Here is a 23502-nt window from a genome sequence, read left to right as displayed (position 1 = left end):
GCTTCGGGAGCTTGGCGCGGAGACTGGCGGTCCGGCTCGCAGGAGGCGCCCTGCTGTCACCGGTGCCGACTGCTCCACACCCGCCCGCCCACGCGGGAATCCCGAGCCTTCCTGGTTTCTCCAGAAAACCCCTCTGGGAGCAGATCGTGAATTCCAGGAACTTCCTGAAGCCTTGGGAAGCGAGAGAGGCCCCCCGCCCCTCCCTCCCAGACCTTTTCTCACTCCGTCCCTGCCTCTAGGAGCCCCTGCCGGCCTGGACAGGGCAGTGACCCACGGTCCCCCTCCGCACAGCCCCCCATAGAGTTCCTCCACAGCCCCACCCCATAGTCCCATCTCCCAGCCCCAGAGCCCCTCCACCCCCTTCACAGCCGCCGCAACCCCCAAAGCCCCCACCTGGTAGAGAAGGCTCATCGTGTCTGTTTCAGCAGCCCGGTAAGGGTCAGGGCAGGTGCTTCTGGCTGAGGGGCGTGGGCACTGCCTGGGGACAGGGATGCCAGGAGAGGCTGGAAGACCACCCACTGTGGCCGGGGTCTCAGAGGAGGCATGAGATTTGAGTAAAAAAGGCTGTTCCAGCTCAGGGTGCAGATCAGGAGGAAAGGGAAGATAAATCCAAGGATAATGCAGAAGGACAGAAAAAGTGTAAGGAGTCGTCGGGGGTACAGAAGGTTTATTCAGTAAGTCTACCTTCAACTAGTATGAAACAAAAAAGGAGAGAACATGGAGGGAGGAAAATTAGCAATAAAATAAAAGAAGAAAACATTTCCAGTCCTAAAGAGACACAGAGTCTTCAGAGGGAATGGTCTACGGAATGCAGGATGAAGGAAAAATGACCTGCCCTTAGAAATATCTGCATGAAAGTCCGGAACAACAGTGTAAGAAAAGGTTGAAAGATTCCAAAGAGGGTAAAAGTAAAATGTTCGCTGCAAAGGAGTGAGAATCACACTGGCACCAGACTTCCTGTGGGTAGCAATGGGTGTTACGAAGACAGTAATTTTGAACCTAGTTTTCCATACAGGCAGACCTCGGAGAGACTGAGGGTTCAGACTAGACCACCGCAGTAAAGCAAATACTGCAATAAAGCGAGTCACACAAATTTTGGGGCTTCCCAATGTATATAAAACTTACGTTTATACTGTAGTCTATTAAGTGTGCGATAGCATTGTCTTAGTTAAAAATACTTTATTGCTAAAAAATGCTGTCTTCTGGCAACACAGTGTTGCCACAGACCTTCAACTTGTAAAAGACAAAATATCTTCGAGGTGCAATAAAGCGAGGTCTGCCTGTGCTTGGCCAAATTATCAGTCACGTATGGGACAGAATGAAGATATTTTCACACCTTCAAGGATTCAAAAAAACACACACCTCCCATACATCCTTTCTTGGACAGTTACTTGAGGATGTTTTTCAGCAAAATGAGAAAGAAAACTAAGAGAAAAACATGTTATTTGGACTCCAGAATGACCCTCCTGGGGGCGGTAAAGGGAGTCCCAGGGTTGACAGCTCTGCAGGCGGGAGCAGGGAGAGGGCTGGGGAGAAGGTTTGGGAACAAAGAAATTGAGGCTCTGGGAGAGGTACCTGATTAGTTTACTAACAAGAAGGAAGAAAGGTATTTAAAAGCTACAGGGAAAAACACGTATCCTACAAATGAAATTTCAAATATAAGGCAAACTAAAATGAGATAGGATTTTAAGCTACTGAGGGAATGTGTTCACCCAATTGGCCCTGGATGCTAAAAATATCTTCCTGGAGTGGTCCGAAGTGAGGGTGATTGTAGGTTCACAGAGAAGACTTAGCCTTCATATCAGGAAGCCCGTTAATCACAAAACCCAAGGACGGATAAGCATTCCACTGAGGCTTTGGGGAATAACCAACAAGATATTTAAAAACAGAAATGATAAAAAAAAGGACTAGCTCTGGTGTGGTGGAACTTTGGGGGGGAAGGTCAGGGGTGGGAGGAGGAGGAAAGAGACATTTTATCACTGCGTTTTGGGGGGAATTATTTGGTTGTTTAACCTTGTTCATACGTATTACTTTGATTAAAATTCGTAAATGTTAAACATGAAACCAGTGATCAAATTACTTCCAAAGTCCACAAAGTTCATGACTGGACAATCCATATAGTAAACACAGTTTGCTGTTTTACTTTGTGAAGTATTTTCATTGGCACTTTCTCAATTAGTTTTACAACCCATGAATACAGAGCATGCATCCTTTACCCTATTGTATACAAGAAGGGGAAAAAAAACCAGTTTCAAATATTTACCTAAGGGCACAGTGCCAGTGGGGGCAGGGTGGGTGGGTGGGTGAAGAATAACAATAATTCTAACAGTTCCCCACCCCTACCCCCCAAGTGGATGCTTCCAGGTACCAGAGCAGGTAACTGGGACCCCTCCCTGCACTCAGGGCCGCATCCCTCTGTAGTCTCAGATCAATGAATCTTTCTCTTGTTTCAGAGGCTTCCCAGCAAAGAGCTCGGCCCCCTCCTCCCCTCCGGCCGGAGCAGTTCTATTTTTATTTCTGGTCATTGCACATGGCTTATGTCCCAGCCGGTGACTGTGCTCTGGGTGCCAGGCTCCTTGGCAGCGGCCCTAATTCGGGAGCAGAGATCTGCCCAGTGCAGGGACAGCCTGCAGGCCTGCCTGGAGGAGCCCAGAGGATTCACGCCGGCCCCATCCTTGGACGATGTAAAATTGTCCAACGTTTCACACCTGAAGCAAATATGGAGAAAGAGACAACCCCAGAGGTCCCACTACCTAGTTCTAATCCTAAGTAAATGCTATGTTGAAGGTACTGGTGAAAGCCTCTTGGGCCTTTCTGAGCCACCCCGCCCTGTCCTCCCTGCATCCTCTGTACGCCTGGCCAGTGGGTACCGATGCTCGAGGAACAGGGTCATTGCTCCACGTGTTTCCCAGCTCTCACAAGCTTGATGCTATGGAAGCCTTCCTGTTTGCAGCTTGCTTTCTTTGTGCAGCACTGTTTTTGGATATCGTAAGGTTAATGCCCTCAGTTCTGCATGGCGCCATTGCACGGACGTGCAGGCAGCCGCTGGGTATGTCCCTTCTCACGTGGGCGCACGTGGGGACCTTTGGGCGTGTCCGGGTTTTGCTCTCCCCGAAGGCACTGCCATGAATGCTGGTGGACGTCTCCTGGGGGTGAGGATGGATGGGGTGCTCCCCAGCTTAGCTTGGGCAAACTTTTAGCCTCACACAAGTGCTATTGTGATTTTAATTCCAAACATTATACCTGAGTTTTGAAAATTCAGAGAATTAACCAGAATAAGTAAGCAAAAATAATCTATTTTTCACTACCTAAAGATAACAACTGCTTGACTTTTATGTCTTTTACCAGTATTTTTTCTGTGCATATAAATATGTAATCACAATTATATAGCTGTAGAGAACATTTTTTTTAAGGTTTTTTTTTTTTAAGTTTATTTCATGTATTTATTTATTTTTGGCTGCGTTAGGTCTTCGTTGCTGTGCGCGGACTTTCTCTAGTTGCGGTGAGCGGGGGCTCGTTGCGGTGCATGGACTTCTTATTGCGGTGGCTTCTCTTGTTGCGGAGCACGGGCTCTAGGCACCTGGGCTTCAGGAGTTGTGGCTCCTGGGCTCTAGAGCGCAGGCTCAGTAGTTGTGGCGCACGGGCTTAGTTGCTCCACGGCATGTGGGATCTTTCCGGACCAGGGCTCGAACCCGTGTCCCCTGCATTGGCAGGCGGATTCTTAACCACTGCGCCACAGGGAAGCCCTAGAGAACATTTTAAAAAAATAAAATGTGTGGAATTCCCTGGCAGTCCAGTGGTTAGGACTCTGCGCTTTCACTGCCGAGGGCCCCGGTTCAATCCATGGTCGGGGAACTAAGGTTCCACAAGCCGAGTGATGCAGCCAAAAAAAAAAAAAAAAAAGTCATTATATTTTGCATGTTGTTTTATAACTTGCCTTTTCATTTAATAATATAGTGAATATTGGGCATATTGGACATCACATAGCTCATTTAACTAACCCCCTATTCCTATTGATACTATTTTAAACATTTTGGTAATTTTAACAGATAACTTTAACTTTTTTATTATTTATTTTTATTTATTATTTAATTATTATTGTTATTTATTATTATTTAATATTTGCTGCATTCATAAGAATATATGTAATGGAAGTGTGAGTTTCGACCCCCACCCCAGTGAGGGCTCATCATGGCCGATGCTTGCTGTGTGTGCCTCCCCAGCCCGTGTACCCCACCGCCGAGAATTTGGGGGTTGCGCTTCCACTGCAGTCAAAGGCCACACACTAGCAGCTGTGTCCCCAGAGTGGAAGGTTCACATAAGAAATTCCCCAGACTGTGGCTGGGAGAGAGCTGCGGAGCCCTGGATGAGCCACCCTCCAGGCTGGTCCACACAGTTAACACTCTGGAATGTGCTTATGGTTAGAAAGAGCAGGACAAGTGAGGGGAGTGGCTTCCGCTCATCAGGGCCCGAGCTCAGTACCTATTTTCCCGAAGGAGTAATGGATCACTAAGCAGTAGCCCTTGTGTGACTGGTGTGTGTGTTGACAACACTTCCTAGGAGGTCCAAGGGGAAGCCTGTTGATTATGCAAATCATATTGGTATTTATTGTTGGTACTCACCCAGGACTCCTGTGGAATTCATAAATAACTCGTTGCCCCACTGTTGATGCTGGGAATGGAAGACACTGTGATGGGGACAGGGGCTACAGGCTAAGCCCAGAGCACCGCTTCTCTGGGCCTCTCTCTCCCATGAATGAGGGTGACCACGACGTGAAACTAACTAGGGCTCTGTGCTTCCGGCACCATCTCCATCAACACCTGCCGGTCCTGGGGCCGCTGCTGCGGGTTGTCTGTTCCACGAGGCTGCAGCCGGGTGCTGTCACTGGGTCAGGATGCTTTCCACTTGGAAAGCCTTCGGAGTGGTGCTGATGGCTGAAAGTTTATCATAGGATAGAGGGGGCTTGACTCGGGGCACTGAGCCACCCACGTCCCCAGAATAAGTTACACAGTCTAACCTGTTACTCAAGGCCCTCTGCTGTGAGCCCGGCTCACTGAAGGCCAGCCCACACCCCAACAGGACTGCCAAGGCCATGGGGAGATAGTTTCGGATTTCCTCCTGAAAAATACTGCAGCCCTCCCTTTGCCTCCTGGTCAGGCTCCCCTGCAGAATGCAGATCCCTGCCGCCCCCCCTCCCCGCCCCCTGCAGCGGGGCGCTCACGGCCTGCGGGCCAGTGCCAGGCGATGGGAAATGCTCAGCCAGCCTCTGCCCTCCGGGAGGACACGCCCTGCACCAGATGCCAGCCCACTACCTGCTCAAAGGCAGCTCTCTGGTCATCCCCACCACGGGAGACCTGAAGCAGGCCAGGCTGGCCCGGCGGGGTCTCCCCCTTATTCGGTGAGATGGGTCTGTCCCAGCCGGGAGCAGCACATGCCCACTGTCAGCTCTGGTCAGGGACGTGCTGTCATCCTGCTGGCTGTTTTGAATTCTGTTAACCAATACATCACCTAGTGCACCCCACACCTCTGTGCAAACTCCCCCCATGCCCTCAGCGCTGCACCTAACTGCCTTCAGTTTGACCTTTTAATCTGACACCTGGTCACTGCCCAGGGCTGAGGTCCTGTCCCCACAGACCTTCCCCCACACTGCTTACGTGCTCTGTTTGTGGACACGCACGAGTAAATCTGCTTTTCAAGCACCGGGAAAACCTATTGTTTATTTTCTTCCTTCTACACCACTGGGGGCCTCTCTGGGTCTCTAGGGATCCCAGGTTCCTGAAATCGAGGCTTCCTGAACGCCAAGCACCACCCCCATCTTTTGGAAAGGAACCCCAGCAGAGCCCTCGACCTCTTTCAAACCTTTGCTGTGACATCAGGACTGATGGCTGCTCTTTCCCATCAATGTTTTTGAAGCTTTTGGGCTCTCAGCACACAATTATTTATGGAAGCGGCTCCGTCTCGCGTGCTGCTGTCCGGGGAGTTGTGAGCAACCAGGAACCGTCTCCAAGAAGGTGCAATCACGGCCGTCCTGGGAACACGCTCCCACCAAGACCGGGCTGGCTCCACACGTCTCGGCACCAGAAAGACTTTTGTTTGAAAACGGTGCTTGTTTCCCTGACAGTTCAGTGTGTGCCGGGGGCCATTCCCTTCCCACCCCTCCTCCTTGTCTGTAACGAAGAAAACAAGCTCTCATCAGGAAACGCCTGCCGGTGTGGATGGAGCTTTAGGAAAAAGCATGTTTCGTCCACTGCAAGGCCTTCCGTTGTTGCTATTTTACGTTTCTTCATGGTTTTCATGTAGCCTATGTATGAAGAAGAGGTGATAAGAATCACAGTCCTGGGTCTGTGCCTGGTAGGGCTGCGACCGTGGGGCGGAAGCACAGCCGTGGTCCAGGCCCTCTCCCTGCCCTGCCCGTCTTGGAAAGGCCCTGCTTCGGAGAGCGGCTGGGGCAGTTCATGACCAAGGGAGATTTAAGTGGGCTCTGGCATCAACAGATGCTGTCCCTGCCCCCAGATCCCGGGGACCCCTGGCCCTGTCTCCACAGTGCCAGGCTGGCCCCCGTGGCAGAGCAGTTCGGGGTCAGTCTCTAAGGCTGACCTGGGGGACCTAGGTGAGCTGCATATAGGGCATTTTCTGGACAAGCGCTATGCCCTGCACGGGAACCTGCCTTTCTTTTCAGCGCTCCTGGGGATTGAGGCTGAGCTTTCTGTGGGGTGGGAGGGGGAATGTGATGAGCCGAGGGCCCCGGGGGAGTAGATGGCCAGAAGAGCACTCACCCCCTGCAAAGCCTTCTCCCTCTCCCCGTGTTAAGGCCTGCCAGTTCCAGGCTGGTGTCCGCCCCTCAGCCAACTACATCCAACTGCTTGAGCTGGGTCATTTCAGTTCCCTCCCCTCCCAGAGCCTCTCCAAGGCATGCCCATCAAAGGACCAGCTCTGGCAAATAAAATAATGAATCATAAATTTTATTTCAAAATGTAAACGTCACTAAACATGCATACACGTTAAAACAATAAAATTTACAATTTAATTTTTTTTCTTTTTGCATAGGACATCATTACAATATAGAATCTATGCCTTACAAAATACATACAAAGTTTTATCCGAGCAAGCCAAGGCCAGATTGGGAACTGTACAACTGTAATACTTCACTGTAGTGATCCAGGAAAGACGAAACATGGCCTTCGGAAGCATGGTGTGGTGCTGGTTAAAAAAAACAACAAAAGTTCCTATGGAAAAGGAAAACACGTGCTCGATGGAAATGATCTTGGACCCTTAGATTCTACCTTGGGATTTTGGCAAACAATTCCAGAGAAGCTCCATCAATGGCTTTGGGAGGAGGAGGGGCCCTTTGTGCAGAGTCCGGGGGCGGCAGAGACCCGGCGTGCACCCAGCCCACGCACACAGCAATTCCCGGCCCCGTGGGAGCCACAGCGGCCCGCGCCCGACAACCCACAGCTGCTCGGGAGAGCGACGTCTCCAGCCCTCAGGGTCCTCGGCAGTGGGCACAAGGGACTCTCCAAGGTGAGGCGAGGGAGCAAAGCCTCCCACCCACACACCCAGACAGGCACCCTGACCCAGGAATGGACGCCTCCCCCCGGGTGTCTGAGCCACACTGGTTAGTGGCCCCCTGCTCCATGGGAGGCAGGCTGCGGAGGGAGGAGTCTGGCCTGGGACAGGCGTCCCTGGGTTGCGTGGGAGAGACGGCCTTCACCCAGACCTGTGGTTGCCGGGCAGGCATTCAGCTTGGTTTCCAAACGAGCACGTGCAGCAGCCTGTCGCCATGTCACTAGGAAGACATACCGAGCCCTGAGAGAAAGCTGCTTATGCGGCCCCGCCGCCCCCCATGCATCCTGTGTCCCCCACAGGGAATGCATGATGCGCGGGGCAGGGGAAGCCACTTTCTCCCATCCTGTTCATCTTTAAATAAAAGGAGTAAGGTTTTAAAGCTGCATGAGAAGGGGAGAGGCTGGGTGGGGTCAGGGGAACACTGCAAGTCCAATACCTCGATGGGGGTCAGTAGAAACCAAGTGTGGCCCTGGGCTCACGCCTCCCACCAAATCCAACTCTTCTGATAAGAGACAGAGTAGCAGGTGGGGGAAGGGCCTCTCCCTAAACGGTGTTCAGGCATTAATCAGTAGTAAGCTGAATTGTGCATCCGAATTCTGGTACAAAATTCTCTGGGATGTGTCTGGGACAAACCTTTGAAACTCAGCCTCAGAAATCCGGAAAATCAGTTACAGGACCTGGCTTTTCCCAGGGTGATCCTGAATTCAAAAAGTGTCAGCCCACACCCTTGGTTTTAGCTTTGGAAAATACGGTCACCAGAATCGCACGTGGAATCTTTGGACAGAAAGATGTGGGTGACCTGCAAAGCATTTCTTACTGGCTGCAACGTGACAGATATATCAGGCCCTTCAAACCTTCCAGCACTCAAGTCTTTAAATGACTTTGGAAAAAGGGTTTAAAAAAAAAGTGAAAGCTGTCAGAAGTCAAAAACATCAGGTAGCCTTGTAAACACAGCCGAAACCGGGAATTGAGAAATGAGGGGACGCTATTGCTCAGATCACGCTTCCCTGTTCGGTGGCCCTCTCGTTTGCTGAGCTCTAGGGGCGAGTCCCTGGGGCGTGCTTTGATGCTGGCAGCCACCTTAGCACCTGCTTCTGGCAAGAAAAGCGGCCAGTCTGCTGGAGACACTGGGCTGGGGGGGGGGGGGGGGAGGAGACTTGGAGACCCCGCTTCTGCCGCACTTCACTTGGAACCCAGAAAGCCACCAGCCCTGTCTGCGTGTCCCCAAAAGAGGGCTGGGGGCCACCCGTGGCCCAGCTGTCTGTCCCCACCTCCAAATCACCTTCCCTGGTCTGAGCTGTGACCCAGGGCATGGGGAGGTCTGGGGACCCCAGTGCTGCTGAAGTTTGCACCTGGAGGCTGCACCCTGGCGAATCCTGCACCTGCCCGGATGCGTGGCCTCAGAATAAAGGGGGATCATCGTGCACCCCGAGAGCCGTGGGTGGGGTGCAGCAGGATGTAGGTAGGGCACCTCCAGGACCACATTCCCATCAAGGGCATCACTGGCCATTCCTACATAGCACCCAACAGGAGAGGACCCCAGGGTCCTTTGTGGAAGGGGCTGCGTTTTTCCCGATGGCTGTAGAATAGGGTAGGTGTATGGGGAACTGATAACCCTAATATGGCTGACGCAAAGAGGGCTTCCTTGTTTGGAACATGGACTGAACACCAGCCCCCTGGTTGAGTCCAGGATCACTTGTAGGCCTTTTTGGAGGGGAACTCTCCCTTCACTCAGGCAACCTTTGTTTTGAGATCTCTGCAAGCACTGGAGTTGGCCACAAAAGAAAGGTTTGAGTTTTCACTACTGTTTCTAGGAGTCCTGAGGGTTCCTCAGTCACACTGAAGCCAGCAAGCATGGCCATAAACCAGAAAAATGAAAGACCCTGAAACAGACCCAGGCTGGGAAGACATTCTACATCTTAGAAAAAAATGCAGGCTGTTCAGCAGGATCACCCACCGTGTAACTGCTTTCCGGGGGGTGGGGGGTGGGGGTGGGTCTGAGTGAGTGCGGCCTTTCGGGGCCTGCCACCCTCTTCTCTTCCACATGCGCTCCACGTGTTGTGATGATGAGATGCTAGCAAGAGCCCATTCGAACTTTGCCTGAGATTCATGGATTTCTCCCACCCTTTAAGTGAGATGAATTTTAGCCCCAGATGAGTCAGGTTGCCTGCTGGCTGGAACCCCAGGCCGAGTGCTTGGGGCTGCCGGGTGGGAGTTCCCTCCTGGTGCCCTGAGGCAGAAGAGCAGCGGCCCACCTCCCCACCAGGCCCACTTCAGAAGGACCGCACCCTGCCATTAGACGAGAACTACTTTGGGAACGAAGACACACTCACCTGCCGAAAATAGCCAACGCCTGCATATTTCTGTTTTAAGGCAATGTCACCCTTCCATCTAACAGACGGAACAGCCCTGGGTCACTTAGAGGAAACATTAAATTAAGTGCTCTCTTTGGAAACAGCAAACGCCCGCTCTCCCTCCCCCAACCCCCCACCCCGCCTCTAAAACAAACCACTCTTCTTTTATTCCAAGATGACTGGGTTTAGAGTCCTTTTGCCCCCTTCCTATACGCAGAGAGCAGGGGGGTCGGAAACCCTTCTTCCTCCGCGATGCTGCAGGCAGGTCACAAGAAGCCTGGCCCCTCGGGGCACGCGGCTCCTTCTCCCTGCCTTCAAGGACCCGTGCCTGGCGAGCACACCAAAGGACTTTGGAATAAAATTCCTGAACCTGGAATGTGAGTTCCTGAGACATGAAGTGTATTCGGAGTGTGGCTTTCTCTGCCCCACCCAGAAACAACTTTGGGAGGGACCTCCGAGGGCCCTTCCGGGCCTCACTTTGGAACCGGGCGTGAAGAGCTCTCACCCCAGGTGCTCAGGGCGCAGCTCCGTCCAGGTGGCCAGCACGTCCCGTTCTCTCTCCTGGACCAAACGCGAGCAGGGCTGTCACACAGCCCAAAGAGAGCCAGGGTGGGGCCACCCCCCTCACCCGCCATTCCCGCCTGGTTCCCACCCATAGCAAGAGCAATGCTCCCGCCCAGCTCGGGAGCTACCATGCTACTCAGAAGCCACCACCACACCACTGGCTGATCCCAGCTGACACACAGCAGAGTTAGAAATGGGCACCCGGAGCGCTGCAGACAGCCTGCCCCTGGCTGCTAGGGACAGAGGGTGCCCATCTGCTCTGGAGCCGCCCAGGGGCTACGAGCACCAGCTGGGCCTGGGTCTCCGGGGTTCCTCTGTGCTGCATCCCTCGCCGTGATTGGCTGGGGGTGGAAGCCGGATGACCACAACCAAGGCACTCTGGGCTCAGGGAAGCCCCTCTATGGCCCTCTGAGGTCCCAAGGATCATTCCTCCTCATCGCAATGAACAGAGGTCTCTGCAAGATACCCCAAGTCCTTCCCAAACCCACACCCCCTGCCCCAACACACACACACACTCACACACACTGTCCTGGGGACTTGTATTTACAGGCCCCGACTCCCTGGAGGAAGGGAAGGGAGGTGACTGGGCAGGTGGTGGTTTCAGCTCTCCACTGAGGAGCGCGCTGGAGCCCGGCCTGACCCACCTGCCCAGGTCAGAGCTCCGGGAGAGACGTCCCCGGCTCTCTGCCCGCCCCCGTCAGCACGGGAAGGCTGGCGGTGGGGGCCCTGCACCCTAGTGCCCCACAGGCCGGGGGTGGGCCAGGGCCTCCCAGGTAGGAGGGGAAAAAGAGAAGGGGAAGGGAGGAGTCCAGGGGACACAGGGCTCATGGAGAAGCTGAGGGTTCGCTAATTCTGAGCTGGGGACACGGTGGGTCTGAAAAAAGCGTTTCCCACAACTTCCGTCCAGTGCTCCCCAGGGAGGAAAGAGAATGCACGTTCTCCGACTGCATTTCCCATGACATCCGCCTCGCCACCCCACAAAGTTCCAAGTCACAATGTTCCGGTCTCTTGCTACGGAACAGTCTCTGTGAAGTGCCGAGCGTGGCCACAGCAAGCCACATACACAGAGCGTCTGGCCGGGTGGCCCCACTTTACCCATCGTGTCAAACAAAGGCATCCCAAGAGCAGGGCCGGTCGGGGAGAACGTGGGAACTGGACGCACCAATGACACCTTCGGACACCCTTGTAGGAGGCCAGTCAGAGAACGTGGTGTAATAGTGGAAGGTCCTGGGGCCTTCTGCGGGGACACAGCAGCGGGCGGGGGCCCTGGCCATGTGGACATCAGATGGTGCGGCCGGCTGCCCAACACGGGTTTGCATCTCTGCTTCCAGCGCTCCGAGGGGGACCTGGGCAGGGTCCCGGAGGCGAGGACCCCTACAGTCTCCCTGGGGAGTGCTCCCCTTACCCATCACGGCTTAAGGCGTCCCTCTGAGCCGTCTGCATTCTGAGCCCACTGCCAGCTGGGGCGAGGCTGAAGCTGGGAAGGGGGCAGGAAGAGGGAGCCGCGGGCCCTGCTTAGGGGTCTGCCCTGGAAGCACAAGGTCGGTGACCACGGCTCCAAACTAACCAACCGGCCTATCCGCCGCCTGCGCTGAGCTCCACCTACACTGCTTTGCCCCCAATGTGTGCCCAAACCTAAAAGGAAATTCCAGAGTGCAAATCTATGTACAGAGTAAGGCGGCAGGAAGGGGGTGTCCTCACTGACCTCGTGGAACATGTCCATCCCTGAGAAAGGGGGGGTTCAACACCGCTGAATCACCTTCGTGGGTATGTCTCTTGTGCAATCGTGGATGGTGTTTTTTGGAATTTTTTCGTTGTTTTTTTACAAATTTGACACCTGAGGTGAAGAAAATCGTTTTTTTGTCATTGACTTCATAAAGTTCTCTCTTCTGATTACAAAAGGAAACGACACGGAATCACGGGAGGAAGTGAGAGCATCTGCTCATGGCTGTGGTAAGGAGGAGGGGCTGCGGGGCTGGGTGGGGCCTAGGGTGGGCGTGGTAAAGGATGGGGCGTGGCTTGCCGCAGGCCCCGCCCCGCCCCGCCACAGGCGCTCAGGGCGAGCTGGCCGGGCTGATGGTGGGGCTGCTGGCGTCCGAGCGGCTGTAGTCGCTGAGCGAGCCGGTCCGCGAGCCCCCGCCGCGCCGCTGCAGCATCCCTGGGTGGAAGTTGGCGTGGCGGCGCGCGTGCTTGGTCAGGTGGTCGCTGCGCATGAAGCGCTTGTCGCAGATGGGGCAGCTGAACTTCTTCTCGCCCGTGTGCGTGCGGTAGTGCCGCGCCAGCTCGTCAGAGCGCGCGAACTTCTTGTTGCAGTCCTGCCAGCTGCAGGCGAAGGGGCGCTCCCCTGTGGGCGACACGGCAGAGGGAGGGTCAGTTACAGCCCACACCCCAAGCCTGCCCCTCCCTCCCTGCGCACCTCCCTCGGTGCCCCGTCTCCGCCAGCCTCGGCGACAAATCCTTCAGGGTACAGGTGTGGGCGCCAGCGCCCTCCTGTCCGCAGGGTGGATGTAAGCAGACATCTCCCGGGAGGAAATGGCAGCATGCCAGGTGCTGCGGCCCCCTCAAGTACCCAGCACGGCGTGCCACGCAGCACCTCTGCAGGGTCAGCTGTCCCTAGGCGGTGGCGGGGAGCACAGGCCGGTCCCTGGGCTCTAAGAAGGGGAGCTAGGAGGAGAGGGTGGAGGGATCAGGGAGAGCTCGCAGGCCTGCAAGTTTGGCCACACCACCCTGGCCCCAGCAGGAGCCCTACTCCAGAGCCCCCAAGCCCTGCAGGGCCTGCAGACAATTTGCTGACGCCAGCGCCCAGCCACCATTCAGACGGTCCACAGTCTGCTCATCTGTAACATGAATGGGTCAGGATGGACTATTTCCAGGGCCTGAGAGTCTATGACCGGTATGTCTGTTTACCACAACAGGCTCCAACTAGAGTCTGCTGCTCCTCCTCTCAGAGATGTTCCAACATGGCCAACAGGCAGCAGAGGAGACTGCGGAGTGACACATAGAAGAGGGAGGTAAGGAAGGCTGGCTACAGTCAGGACCTCGCCCCTCCCTCCCATCCCCTGCTCAGGGCAAGGGGCAGGCCAGCCTTTACCCAGGCAAACTCTGAACCACGCACACACACACAAGACATCAATTGCACAGGGAGAACCAGCAGGGGGTTCTAGCACCCCAGAATGCAGCCCTCTGGCACTGGGGGTGGCCACACAGTACACTTTCCTGCCCCGTTTCTCCCCCTCCCTCCCGGACTCTGGCCCTGAAGCTGAGAGCCAGCCCTTGAAGCTGGTCCACCAGTGCTCAGCAGAGGAAATCTACACCGCCCACTCCAAATGAGCCCATCAACCTTAAATATAAACAGACACCCAAAGATGGCCAGATATCCAAGGAAAACCAGTGGCATGAAAGGGAAAGGCCAAGAGCAACAAAACCACTGACTCCAGAGGAAAAAAGAGTAAAGCCGGGAAACAGAAGAGAATATTAAGCTAAAAATTCTAATCAGCATTCTCAAAGAAATTTCAGATAAAATTTTATGCATAAAGCAAACAGGATAAAAAGGAAGTTCAGAGAACAAAAAATAGTGTTTAGAAGTTGGGAGTATTGCTGCCCAAACAAAAATTCCATAGAAAAGCTGGAAACATACTCAAGGAAATATCCCAGAAAAAGAGAACAAAAAAACAGCTCTAGAAAATATGTGAATGCCGCAGTGTTCTCTGTCTCCTAGCAATGCTGAGGCTCAGAGCTGTGTGTGGCTGTTTGCTCTCCTTATTGATTTTCTGTTATGGGGTGGGGGGCGGGCAGGGTGGGGTGGGGTGGTTTCACAATCAAGCAAGAGAGCAAACCATCACTTCCCATCTGTTACTAACAGTAAGAGCTAGAAGTTCAGCGTCACAGGGAATCAATCCTGTGGGTACAACATCTAACTAACAAGACGCTGAGGAAAAGAACAAAAAAAATGGAGAAGAGGAAATTACCAAAGAAACAATAGAACAGTATCTGTCAGAGTAAAAAAAGGAGACAGGAAACTTAACATGGAAAGTGTTATTAGCACAGAGGTGGGCCGGGGGAGTGAATAAAGGCTCATGCTGTGAGAATATCTGCAGTGTCAGAACACTAGGTAGGAAGAGGAGATCCCAAAACTTACTGGAGAGAAAGGGGAGAAGCAGGAGGCCCGGGAGGGAACAAGGCTGGGACACACACCAGACTTCTAGTAAGTTACACTAGCTGCTAGATGACAGAGAAACACAGCCTCCCAAGTTTACCTTGCACACTCTAGCAAAAATGAGAAAAAACTGAGAGGCCAGGGAGGTAAGTGAACAATGAAGGGTCATCCCAGGACAAGAGTGAGGGAGACTTGGTGGGCCACTGGAGCTGTGGGCCAGGAATCACAGAGGGAGGGTTACAAGAAGAAAGGGGGTTCCATGTGCCATAGAGTATGATCAAGAGGCTGAATACATTTCAGGACACGGGCAAGGCACATACTATTCTTTGGTTAAAGAGAAAAAAGAGAGGCAATTAGTAACTCCAGGAAAAATAGAAGACATGTAAGAAAATTGTCTAAATTAGAAGTAAACTAAAATGCCACATGATTATGAGCAATGAAGGAAGAGCTCCGAGCCAAACACTGTTTTAGGGGCTTTTTGTGTATTATTTATCCTTCACAACAACCCCATGAGGTGGCAGAAGGGAATGCAGTTCCCAACACAGGCCCTGGCATACGGAAGCAATCTTCACACAGTCGTGATCATGTGAACCCTAGCACTATTTGTCAGTGTTTAGAATCCAACTTATAGACAAAGCCCATACCACTGATTCGTGGCCCCAGGAGAGAATGTGGGTTTAAGGGAAAGGTAGGAATACACACATGTGCAGTCAAAGGAAATCTCTAAATGAGGTTAAAAGCTATAAGGATAATCAACAAAAGAATTAAAAACAATCATATAACCATCAATTCAGGAGGAGGTGGGGGAGAGGTAGGAATGAGGTAATTCCTTAAATTTCAGGGTAGGGAGATAACGGATGGCATCTAAAGTTGATAAAATGAGAAACAGTAATAAAATCATACAGTTTTATTTATGGCAGTAACCACCAAGACAACTAAAATCAGCAGTATTGATCTCTAGAGAATAAGGCTGGATTGGGAAGAGGATTTTTTTGCTGCTGCAAACTCTTTTGTGTTATGTGTCGTTTAAACAAATCATATGCATTTATGTTTTTGATAACAATAAAAAGGAATGCTGAAAAATAATTCTTTAAATATCTAGCCCAACACCAAACCATATTTAAAGTTAGAATTTTAAAACTGTTAATCGGTTCTGGGGGGGGAAAGAATCTATACAAAGTTTCAGAGGTGCCGTGCACTAATCCCACCCTAGGAGATTCACAGTGCACAGTTATCATTTAAGTGCTTGGAAAGGTCCAGCACGAAATAGAGTGGTGTCCTTTCACGTGACCGGTGCTGCACTCAAGACTTTGGTGCACCAGGTCCAACAGATGAGGCTCAGCTCCTCTCTCCACGGTGTACTGATGCGTGGCTTCAGACATAGGCCTCACTGCCTGCAGGGGGTGGGTAAATAGTGGCCCCACCAAAGATACGTCCAAGTCCTGACCCCTGGAACCTGTCAATATGACCTTATTTGGGAAAAAGGTCTTTGCAGATGCAATTAAGGTAGGGATCATGAGATGAGATCACAAACATTAGAAGAAAAGGGGAAAGGACTCCAGGGAGTGATGTACCCATAAGCCAGGGGACTCGGAGTCTGGGGCAGCCACCAGACACTGGGAGAGGGAACTAAACTAACGCTGCCAACACTTTGACTTCACACTTCTGCGCTCCAGAACAGTGAGAGAGCATACTTCTGTTGTTCTAAGCCACCCAGTTTGTGGTTAATTGGTTACAAAAGCCACAGGAAATGAACACAGTGCCCCATCCTCACAGTGGGGTCCACGTGGGGATTCTACAGGGTTGCACACAACCAGCCCTTGGCACTGTGCCCAGTGCTTACTCCCGAGATGTTACTTTTGCTCTTATCTATTATTCTTGTCAACTAGGTCTCCTCAGATTTGGGCCTGCCGGGAGGGGCAGGGGTTGGGGGTGCTGGGCACAGAACCAACCCAAAGCCACACTCAGCCTTGCTTCCTGATAAACCCTGTGTCCTCACTGGGAGGCTTGTCCTTTTCAGGGTCCTTCTGCTGCAACCCCGGGAGGCATGTTATATGTATATAATTAGAGATGGGATGCATGACCCCAGGGCGGCAGCGAAAGGCAGCATCCAACAGGATGGGATGTTGGTGCCAGGCAGCCTGGTGGCAGAAGGTGGGGAAAGCCCAGCATCGCTACTCGGCCGGCACGCAGCCCTTGGCCTACTGGGGCATCAGCAGCACGACACTTTTATGGAGCACAAAAGCAATGCCCAGCCCTGGGAACGTGGGTGTGATGTCGACAGACAGGGCTCTCCCTGGCCTGTCCTCTATTCTTCTGTCAGCCCGTTCCAGGTGGCCAATAAGCTGGTCCACAGACAGACGGATAAACCATTCAGAAGTTATGATTCAGGCTGGCGAGGAGCAGCACCGGGTCTCGCTTGGCTGGCCTCTGGGTGGTGACATTCAAGCGGCACCCGAGAGGCTGACCAGGAGCAGCAGGAGAACTGTGAACGGATGGGGCAAAGGCAGCCGGTACAAGGGGACAGAGACCAAGAGACCTCCACAGCAGCACTGCTCACCCTTTTAGTAAGGAACCCGGGGAGATTTTGTTCACCTGGGTTATGTCCATTGACATTTATCACAGAAATTAAAACAAAACCATTTAAACTCAAGCACACATTCCAGTAGCGGTCAGAGGGATGATGTCATCACACATCACGCAGCCTCTGGAACATTCCACTGTATTCTTTTGAGAAAATAAAGGACAAATAATGCTATTGTTATGAAAATAGTTCTGACCTTATCGCCCCCTGGAAGGGTCTGGAGTACCTGCAGGTGTCTCTGGGCCTCACTTTGAAAACTGCCACTGCCGCTCAGGGACTGACCCCAGGTGGCACGTGGCTGAGCTGAGCTAGGGGAGGAGTGGTTGCACCCAGAGCGGGGCAGGGGCCAGCAGGTCCGGGACCGGCGGGGCGTGCACCAGTGCACCAAACGAAGGCGAGCCTCCTCCTGGCCAGGCTCCAGTTCCGCACCTGCCTCCTCCTGGGATGTGACCGGCAGACAGCAGCGGTACCGCGGGACTGCCACCGGAGGGCGCTAGGCCCAGCGCACAAGGGACCCTGGCCCTCTGGAAGGGAGACCGGACCCAGACCCCAGACCCCTGAAGGAAGCCGAGGCCTCCTGCAGCCTCCCTGGAGCCCAAGCCTGGGGTGGGCGCACTTCAGGTCGCTCTGCCCGCCCCCCTCCCCTTCAGAAGCCAGGAGGGCAGCAGGTGTGTGGGCGGAGGGGGCAGTGGGACAGGATAGCGAGAGGGCCTAGTGAGGGAAGGAGGAAGGGGGCTGGATGCACAGGGAGGAGGGAGGGCCAGGGTCACTGTGGGCGGCCCTGGGGACCCAGGGGCTGGAGGGTGGGAACCCGCCAGCGGGTGCTAGGCCCCAAGGAGCCAGGACTGAGGAGTGTGGGTAACGGTGGGGGCAGGCCGAGGACCTGCTGGTGCTGGCCGTTGGGGGCGCAGTGTGGGGAGGAGCTGGGGGGCCCGGCCTGGGGGTAGACAGTGGCGGGAGGTGGATAGTTGGGGGCGGGAGCACGCAGGTAGCGGGTTGTGGGGGCGGGCCGGGGGCACGCAGGGCGGGGGTTACATAAATGTTCCCTGGCACCCTGCGAGGCGGCTGAGAGCAGTTGCCTCATCTTATCAGGGAACAGGGCGTCCCACACTCTTGCCCAAGCCGCAGGCCTGGGCGGGAACAGTATGTTCTCTCCGAGAAGCCACAAGAGGCTCCTCGCGGAGCCCCTCCCCCTTGGCCCCGCCCCAGGCCCGCCCCCCGCAGGTGCAGCTGGGCTCACTAGTGCGCATGCTCCGGCTCAGACCGCCTCCTGCTCGCCCTCCGTCAAGGGCGTGTTCCCCGTGACCTCCCTCGCCCCATCCAGCCTCGGCCAAACTGCCAGCCTCCACAGGGTGAAGGGAGGTGCTGGCCCCAACAGCACCTACAAAAAAGACCATCGTGGCTCTTTGCTGTGTGTGAGCCTCTGGTGGGCAGTCAGGGGCGGGGAGTTGGGGTGTGTGTGTGCCCTGAGCCAGGACCAGAGCAGCATCTGCAGAACAGGGCCCCTTCTGGGCAGTGAGTGCCGGGCTCTACTGGCCCGGGCTCGGGGAAGCCTGGCTGAGCTTCCCTCCGTGGAAGGGAGAAGGGAGGAGAGGCATCTCTGACCAGGGGCCCCGGGACAGAAAAGCAGATGGTGCAGGGGTACCCAGGCCTGCAAGAGCAGAACTCAGTGAGCACAAGGCATCCGTGCAGGTGTGTGTCTGGGGGGGTGATGGTGAGAGGCAGGGCTGGTCCAGAGAGTCAGAGGGTGGCACGGAGAGAGGCCTCCACAGAGAAACAGCTGCTCCCGGGCTCCCAGGCCCCAGCTACTCACTGCTAGCAAGAGGCCTGTCATTCATCAATAGATAGCTCCAATCTGTGGTCGCCAGCACAGGGCTGCTTCCAGCTCCCAACCTCAAAACGGCCACGTTCTTCACTCCTGGGAGGCCCGCTCTCCCTCCCACTCTGAGGCATCTCGGCAGATGGCCAACCACTGGGGCCGATCAACCGCCAGCCTCTAAGGAAAGCCAAGCTGGCAGCCTTGGGGTCAGCAGAAAGGCCTGTCCTCTGAGGGGTAGGCTGACTTTCCTATTTTCTTTAGGAGGCCATTTGGCTACTCTGCTGGTGGTTTACAGACCCACATGGAGCTGACACACAGATGCCCCGTCTCCTGGGAAGTCCAGGCTGCAAGCTCTTACCCACCATTGTACAGGTGAGGGAGGTGAGGCCCAGGAAAGAGAGCTGCCACTCAGTGGGGTCCCCCTCACCCCAGGACTCAGCAGGCAGCAGAAGAGGCGATTTCTGCATGGAAGCAGCCCCTGCAGGGGGCAGCGCCTGCCCCTCCCAGACTCCTGCGCGCCTACTCCTTTGTCATGGCCGCATCCCACGGCAACTGTGAGGGTTAAGTGGGAGAACACACAGGTGCTCAGAGCAGATATGCTGTTCTCGCTGGTGGGGCTCCTGGGAGCGTCCCCGGCCAGATACCAGCCAGTACTCATCTCCGCTGAAACAGCTTGGCCCTGGCCTTGCCCCTGCCCTGGGTGCTCTCCTCCACCGCTGCTGTGGTGCACGCGTGTGGCTCATCACACGCTCCTGTGTACTCTCGCACATGCCAGGGCTGGCAGGACATGAAGGGAGGCGGCACCTGGCTGGAGACTGCTACACACAGCCTGGGGGCATGGGTTAAACGAGAAAATCCGCCTTCTGCAGATGTGTGTGTCTCCACGTTTGTACAATGGATGCAGGTGTATTCTTAATAGTAGACGTTTTTGGTTGTTGCTTTGCCTTGCTTTGTTTTGGAATAGGATAACTTGATCCTAAAATTCATTCAGAAAAATAAACAAATAGAAACAGCCAGAAAAATGCTGAAGAAGAAGAATGAGGTGGGGGGACTGGACCACCAGATACAACATGCCGTTGCACAAGCTGCTGACCGGCAGTGGAGCACAGCGGAAATGCCTGGACCAGATTCTAAGATCATAGGAACTGTGTAGCAGAAAGCAGTGACACCTAAGGCAAGGCAGAGGGGCAGTGTCCAAAAATGTCTTAGGACAACTAGGTAACAACCGGTCCATGCTTCACACCTTAAACCAGGCTAAGTTCTGAATGGGTCAAAGATTTAAATGGGAAAAGTGAAACCACAGATGTTCTAGGGGAAAACCTGAGAACATTCCTTTAAAATGCTAAGATAGAAGTTCTTTCTATAAATCAAAGTCTAAAACCCATAAGTGAAAAGATTGATAAATTTGACAGCAAAGTATAAAATATGTCTCCACGGACAAAGTCACAAGGAAAGGCAAAAAATAAACAGAAAAATATATCTGCAGCTCTTGTTACAAAGGGCTAATCTCCAATACAGGAAGAGTTCACAGAAATTAAAAGGAAAACATAATAATAGAAAAATAGGCAAGGGCTGTGGCTGACAGTTCATAAACAGGAGGTACAATGACTCCTGAATCTGAAAAGGTGCTCAACATCACCCATCAGGAGACAAATATAAATGAACCCCCAGAGACACCTGACTTTTCACCTATCAGGGTGCTGAGACGGTGGGAACAGGTACTCCCACACTTTGCTGATGGAAGTACAAACTGCCACAATCTCTACGGAGGCCAACTTGGCAATAACTATCCAAATGACAGACGTGTGTATCCTCTGAACTCACAACTTGGGGGAGCTATCCTACAGACACACCTGCACACCTACAAGATGGGATGTGTGCCTGACTACGCGGTGCAGCAAAAGCCTCAAAACAATTCATGCCCTTCCAGGGCCCATTACATAAATTTAACAGACACCCGTAAGACAGAATCCTGTGAAGAAGGAGTGGAACACGTTCTGAACTGAGACGGAAAGGTCTCTGAGGGACAGCGCTGAGTGAGAAAAGCGAGGTCCCGAGCAGAACGCGCGGTCAGGAGGCTGAGTACTGCGTGCACACCCACGCGCGTCTGCCTGTGTCTGCAGAGGTGCTCTGGGCGGGCATCTGAGAACCTGGAGCCGAGGATGGTGGGGGCAGAGAGCGAGCGCACAGAGGGCAAGGAGGACTTAGAGAACTTTCCTTGGGAGACGACTTAAACCCCCGGATTTTCAAACAGTGTATTTACCTATTCAAAAAATTAAAAACAGAAATCTGTAGCAAACTAGGAAACGGTAGCCACAAATAACACAAATTGAAAAGCGGGTGTTAAATGAACAACGCTCGCATTCCTGGCCAGGCTGTTTCCACAGCACATCCCAAATCTCACCGCCCCAGATACCAGTCCAAGGGCTCCCCTTAGAACCTGGCAGGGGGGTGGGCCTGAGAGCATGAGAAACTCAGGAACAGCAATTAAGTCCAATCTGCTTTTCTAGAAGGAGTTCCTAGGGCAGGACTCCAGGGCTCCAGAGCCCCTGGTCCCACTGCAAATGGGGTTGGAAGGCATTCCCTGATAAAGAGTTTGACAGACAGGGCCTGACTTAAAAGACCGCGGGGACGCATTCTAACAGCAGCAGACCCAGGGCTGTAATCATGCGCTGGAGGTCCCCCAGGCTCCTGTCATAAAAGTCGCTGTGTCCACCCTCCCACGACTGACTGACCCTTTGGAACCAGCCCAGGTGGACGGGGCAGGCGCCGGCTGCCACCCTTCCTCCCCTTGCAACCCAGGCGAATTCACCCCACTGTCAGGACGCAGACCCCAAGTTCCAGGCAGGAGAATTGGTGTCCTCTGCCAGGGCTCGGTGAAGAGGTAGGAACTGGGGGTCCTATTCAGGCTTCTGGGAAAGGGTTTCCTCTCGGACCAAAAAAAGCCAGGATGAGGGCAGGGCGTGCGCGGGGCAGGGGGAGCGGGCACAGCGCGGAAAAGCCTCTGGGGTCTTGCGGGACTGGGACGTCGGGGGTGGCACAGTCACCAGCGGCCGCACGGAGAGGTCCGAGGAGACTCACTCCGGAGCCAGACCGCAGGCCAAGCCCCTGGCCAACCTGGCCACCCCCGCCCCAAAGAAGCCAACTCTTCAAGGTCAGCCGGGGCCCCTGGGAGAGGGCCTGGTCCAGTGGGCCACGCGACCCCCTTCCTGTGCCATTCACCAAAGGCACAGAAGCGCCCTGCTCTCACCCGCTTCTCCACACAGCCTGTGTAACCACTCTGGCCCCACTTCCTCTTCCTGGGCCCCCTCCCCCAGCCCTCAGTTCCTCCCCGCTGTGCCTCCCGGGTGGGCCTGGCTGGCAGGGACCCCACGGCGCACAGGCGTGTACTCTCGAGGTGCGCTACTTGGGACCCCACCCACCCCAAGACGCAGGCAGGGGTCAGGACGGACCATCTCAGAGACGGGGACTGAGGTCAAAAGACAGAGTGACCTCCGCCAGCTCACACAAGGCGTGGCTGGCCCGCGTCCAGCTTTCCTCCTTCCCACCGTGGACCGGGCTCGGCTGTGGCCAGCTGCCCATGCTGACCTCGGCCACAACGTCCCAGGTGAAAGCAGGAGAGGAACCCTGGAGGCCACTGGCCCATCACCCAGACGGGGCCCAGAGGCCAGCACCTGCCCCGCCGAGACCACCCTCCCCACTCACGCCACAAGGCCTCCCTCGGCTCCCCACGGAGGAGCCAGCAGCCCCCCAGCCTGAGGAGGGGTGTCCCTGCCTGCACCCAACGTGTGCGAAGCGCCAGGCGGCTCTCTCCTGAGAGGCTGGCCTGTCCGCAAGGACTGGGCGCCCAGAGGCAGCACCCTCAAAACCAGAGCCCGGCACCCTGCCTCCAGGCCCGGCACCTACACCTGGCCTGTTCCAGGTGCAAGAAGCAGGCCCTGTTTCCCTCAGGGAAAAGAGTCACGAGGCTCAAACAAAACAGAGCCAAACAATGGACTTTTCAGAGTTGACTTCATAAAGCAAATAAATCAGAATAAAAATGAATAAGCCATTATACTATAGTCTAAAATGCCTTTGGTTTTTGAGGGAGCCGATGCAAAACAAACCCTCAGTCACTGACCTACTTTTGCTACAACAGTTGAAGATGCAGAGGACCTACCCCAGACACCCAGGAAAGAGCCCAGAAAAGCTCCCGGGCCCCACCCTCAGCAGCCCAGGTCACCAGACCCACCAATGCCCCGCTAGCCTCGGCCACTTGGAGCAGTTTATACCCAATTTTGTTTGCGGAGAGCAGACGCTGGAGCAGTAGGCCGGAGGCCTTGCCCTGCAGCAAACCCGGGTGCTGTTCCGTGCATCCCGGGCTGCACACACGGCGCAGGGGGGCCACCCACCGCCCCACCGCCCAGCCCTCTCCCCACCTGAAGAGGTCCACGCTGCCCACTCTGACGGGGGAGAACAG

At 54.4% G+C, this 23502-nt stretch overlaps 1 protein-coding gene across 1 annotated transcript in view; it reads right to left on the bottom strand.

Annotated features, from left to right (window-relative positions):
• Window positions 1-7001: 7001 nt before the first annotated feature.
• KLF13 (KLF transcription factor 13) overlaps window positions 7002-23502 on the bottom strand; it is a 45813-nt gene continuing 29312 nt past the window's right edge. The window contains exon 2 of the mRNA XM_057543612.1: window positions 7002-12828. Coding sequence (XP_057399595.1) covers window positions 12539-12828 — 290 coding nt within the window. The 3' untranslated portion in view covers window positions 7002-12538. The remainder of the gene's footprint in view (window positions 12829-23502) is intronic.

The sequence above is a fragment of the Balaenoptera acutorostrata genome, chromosome 3 (assembly GCF_949987535.1).
Source record: "Balaenoptera acutorostrata chromosome 3, mBalAcu1.1, whole genome shotgun sequence".
NCBI classification, from domain to species: Eukaryota; Metazoa; Chordata; class Mammalia; order Artiodactyla; family Balaenopteridae; genus Balaenoptera; species Balaenoptera acutorostrata.
The sequence above is the reverse complement of the archived record's forward strand: the minus strand, read 5'-3'. Positions and strand labels throughout refer to the sequence as shown.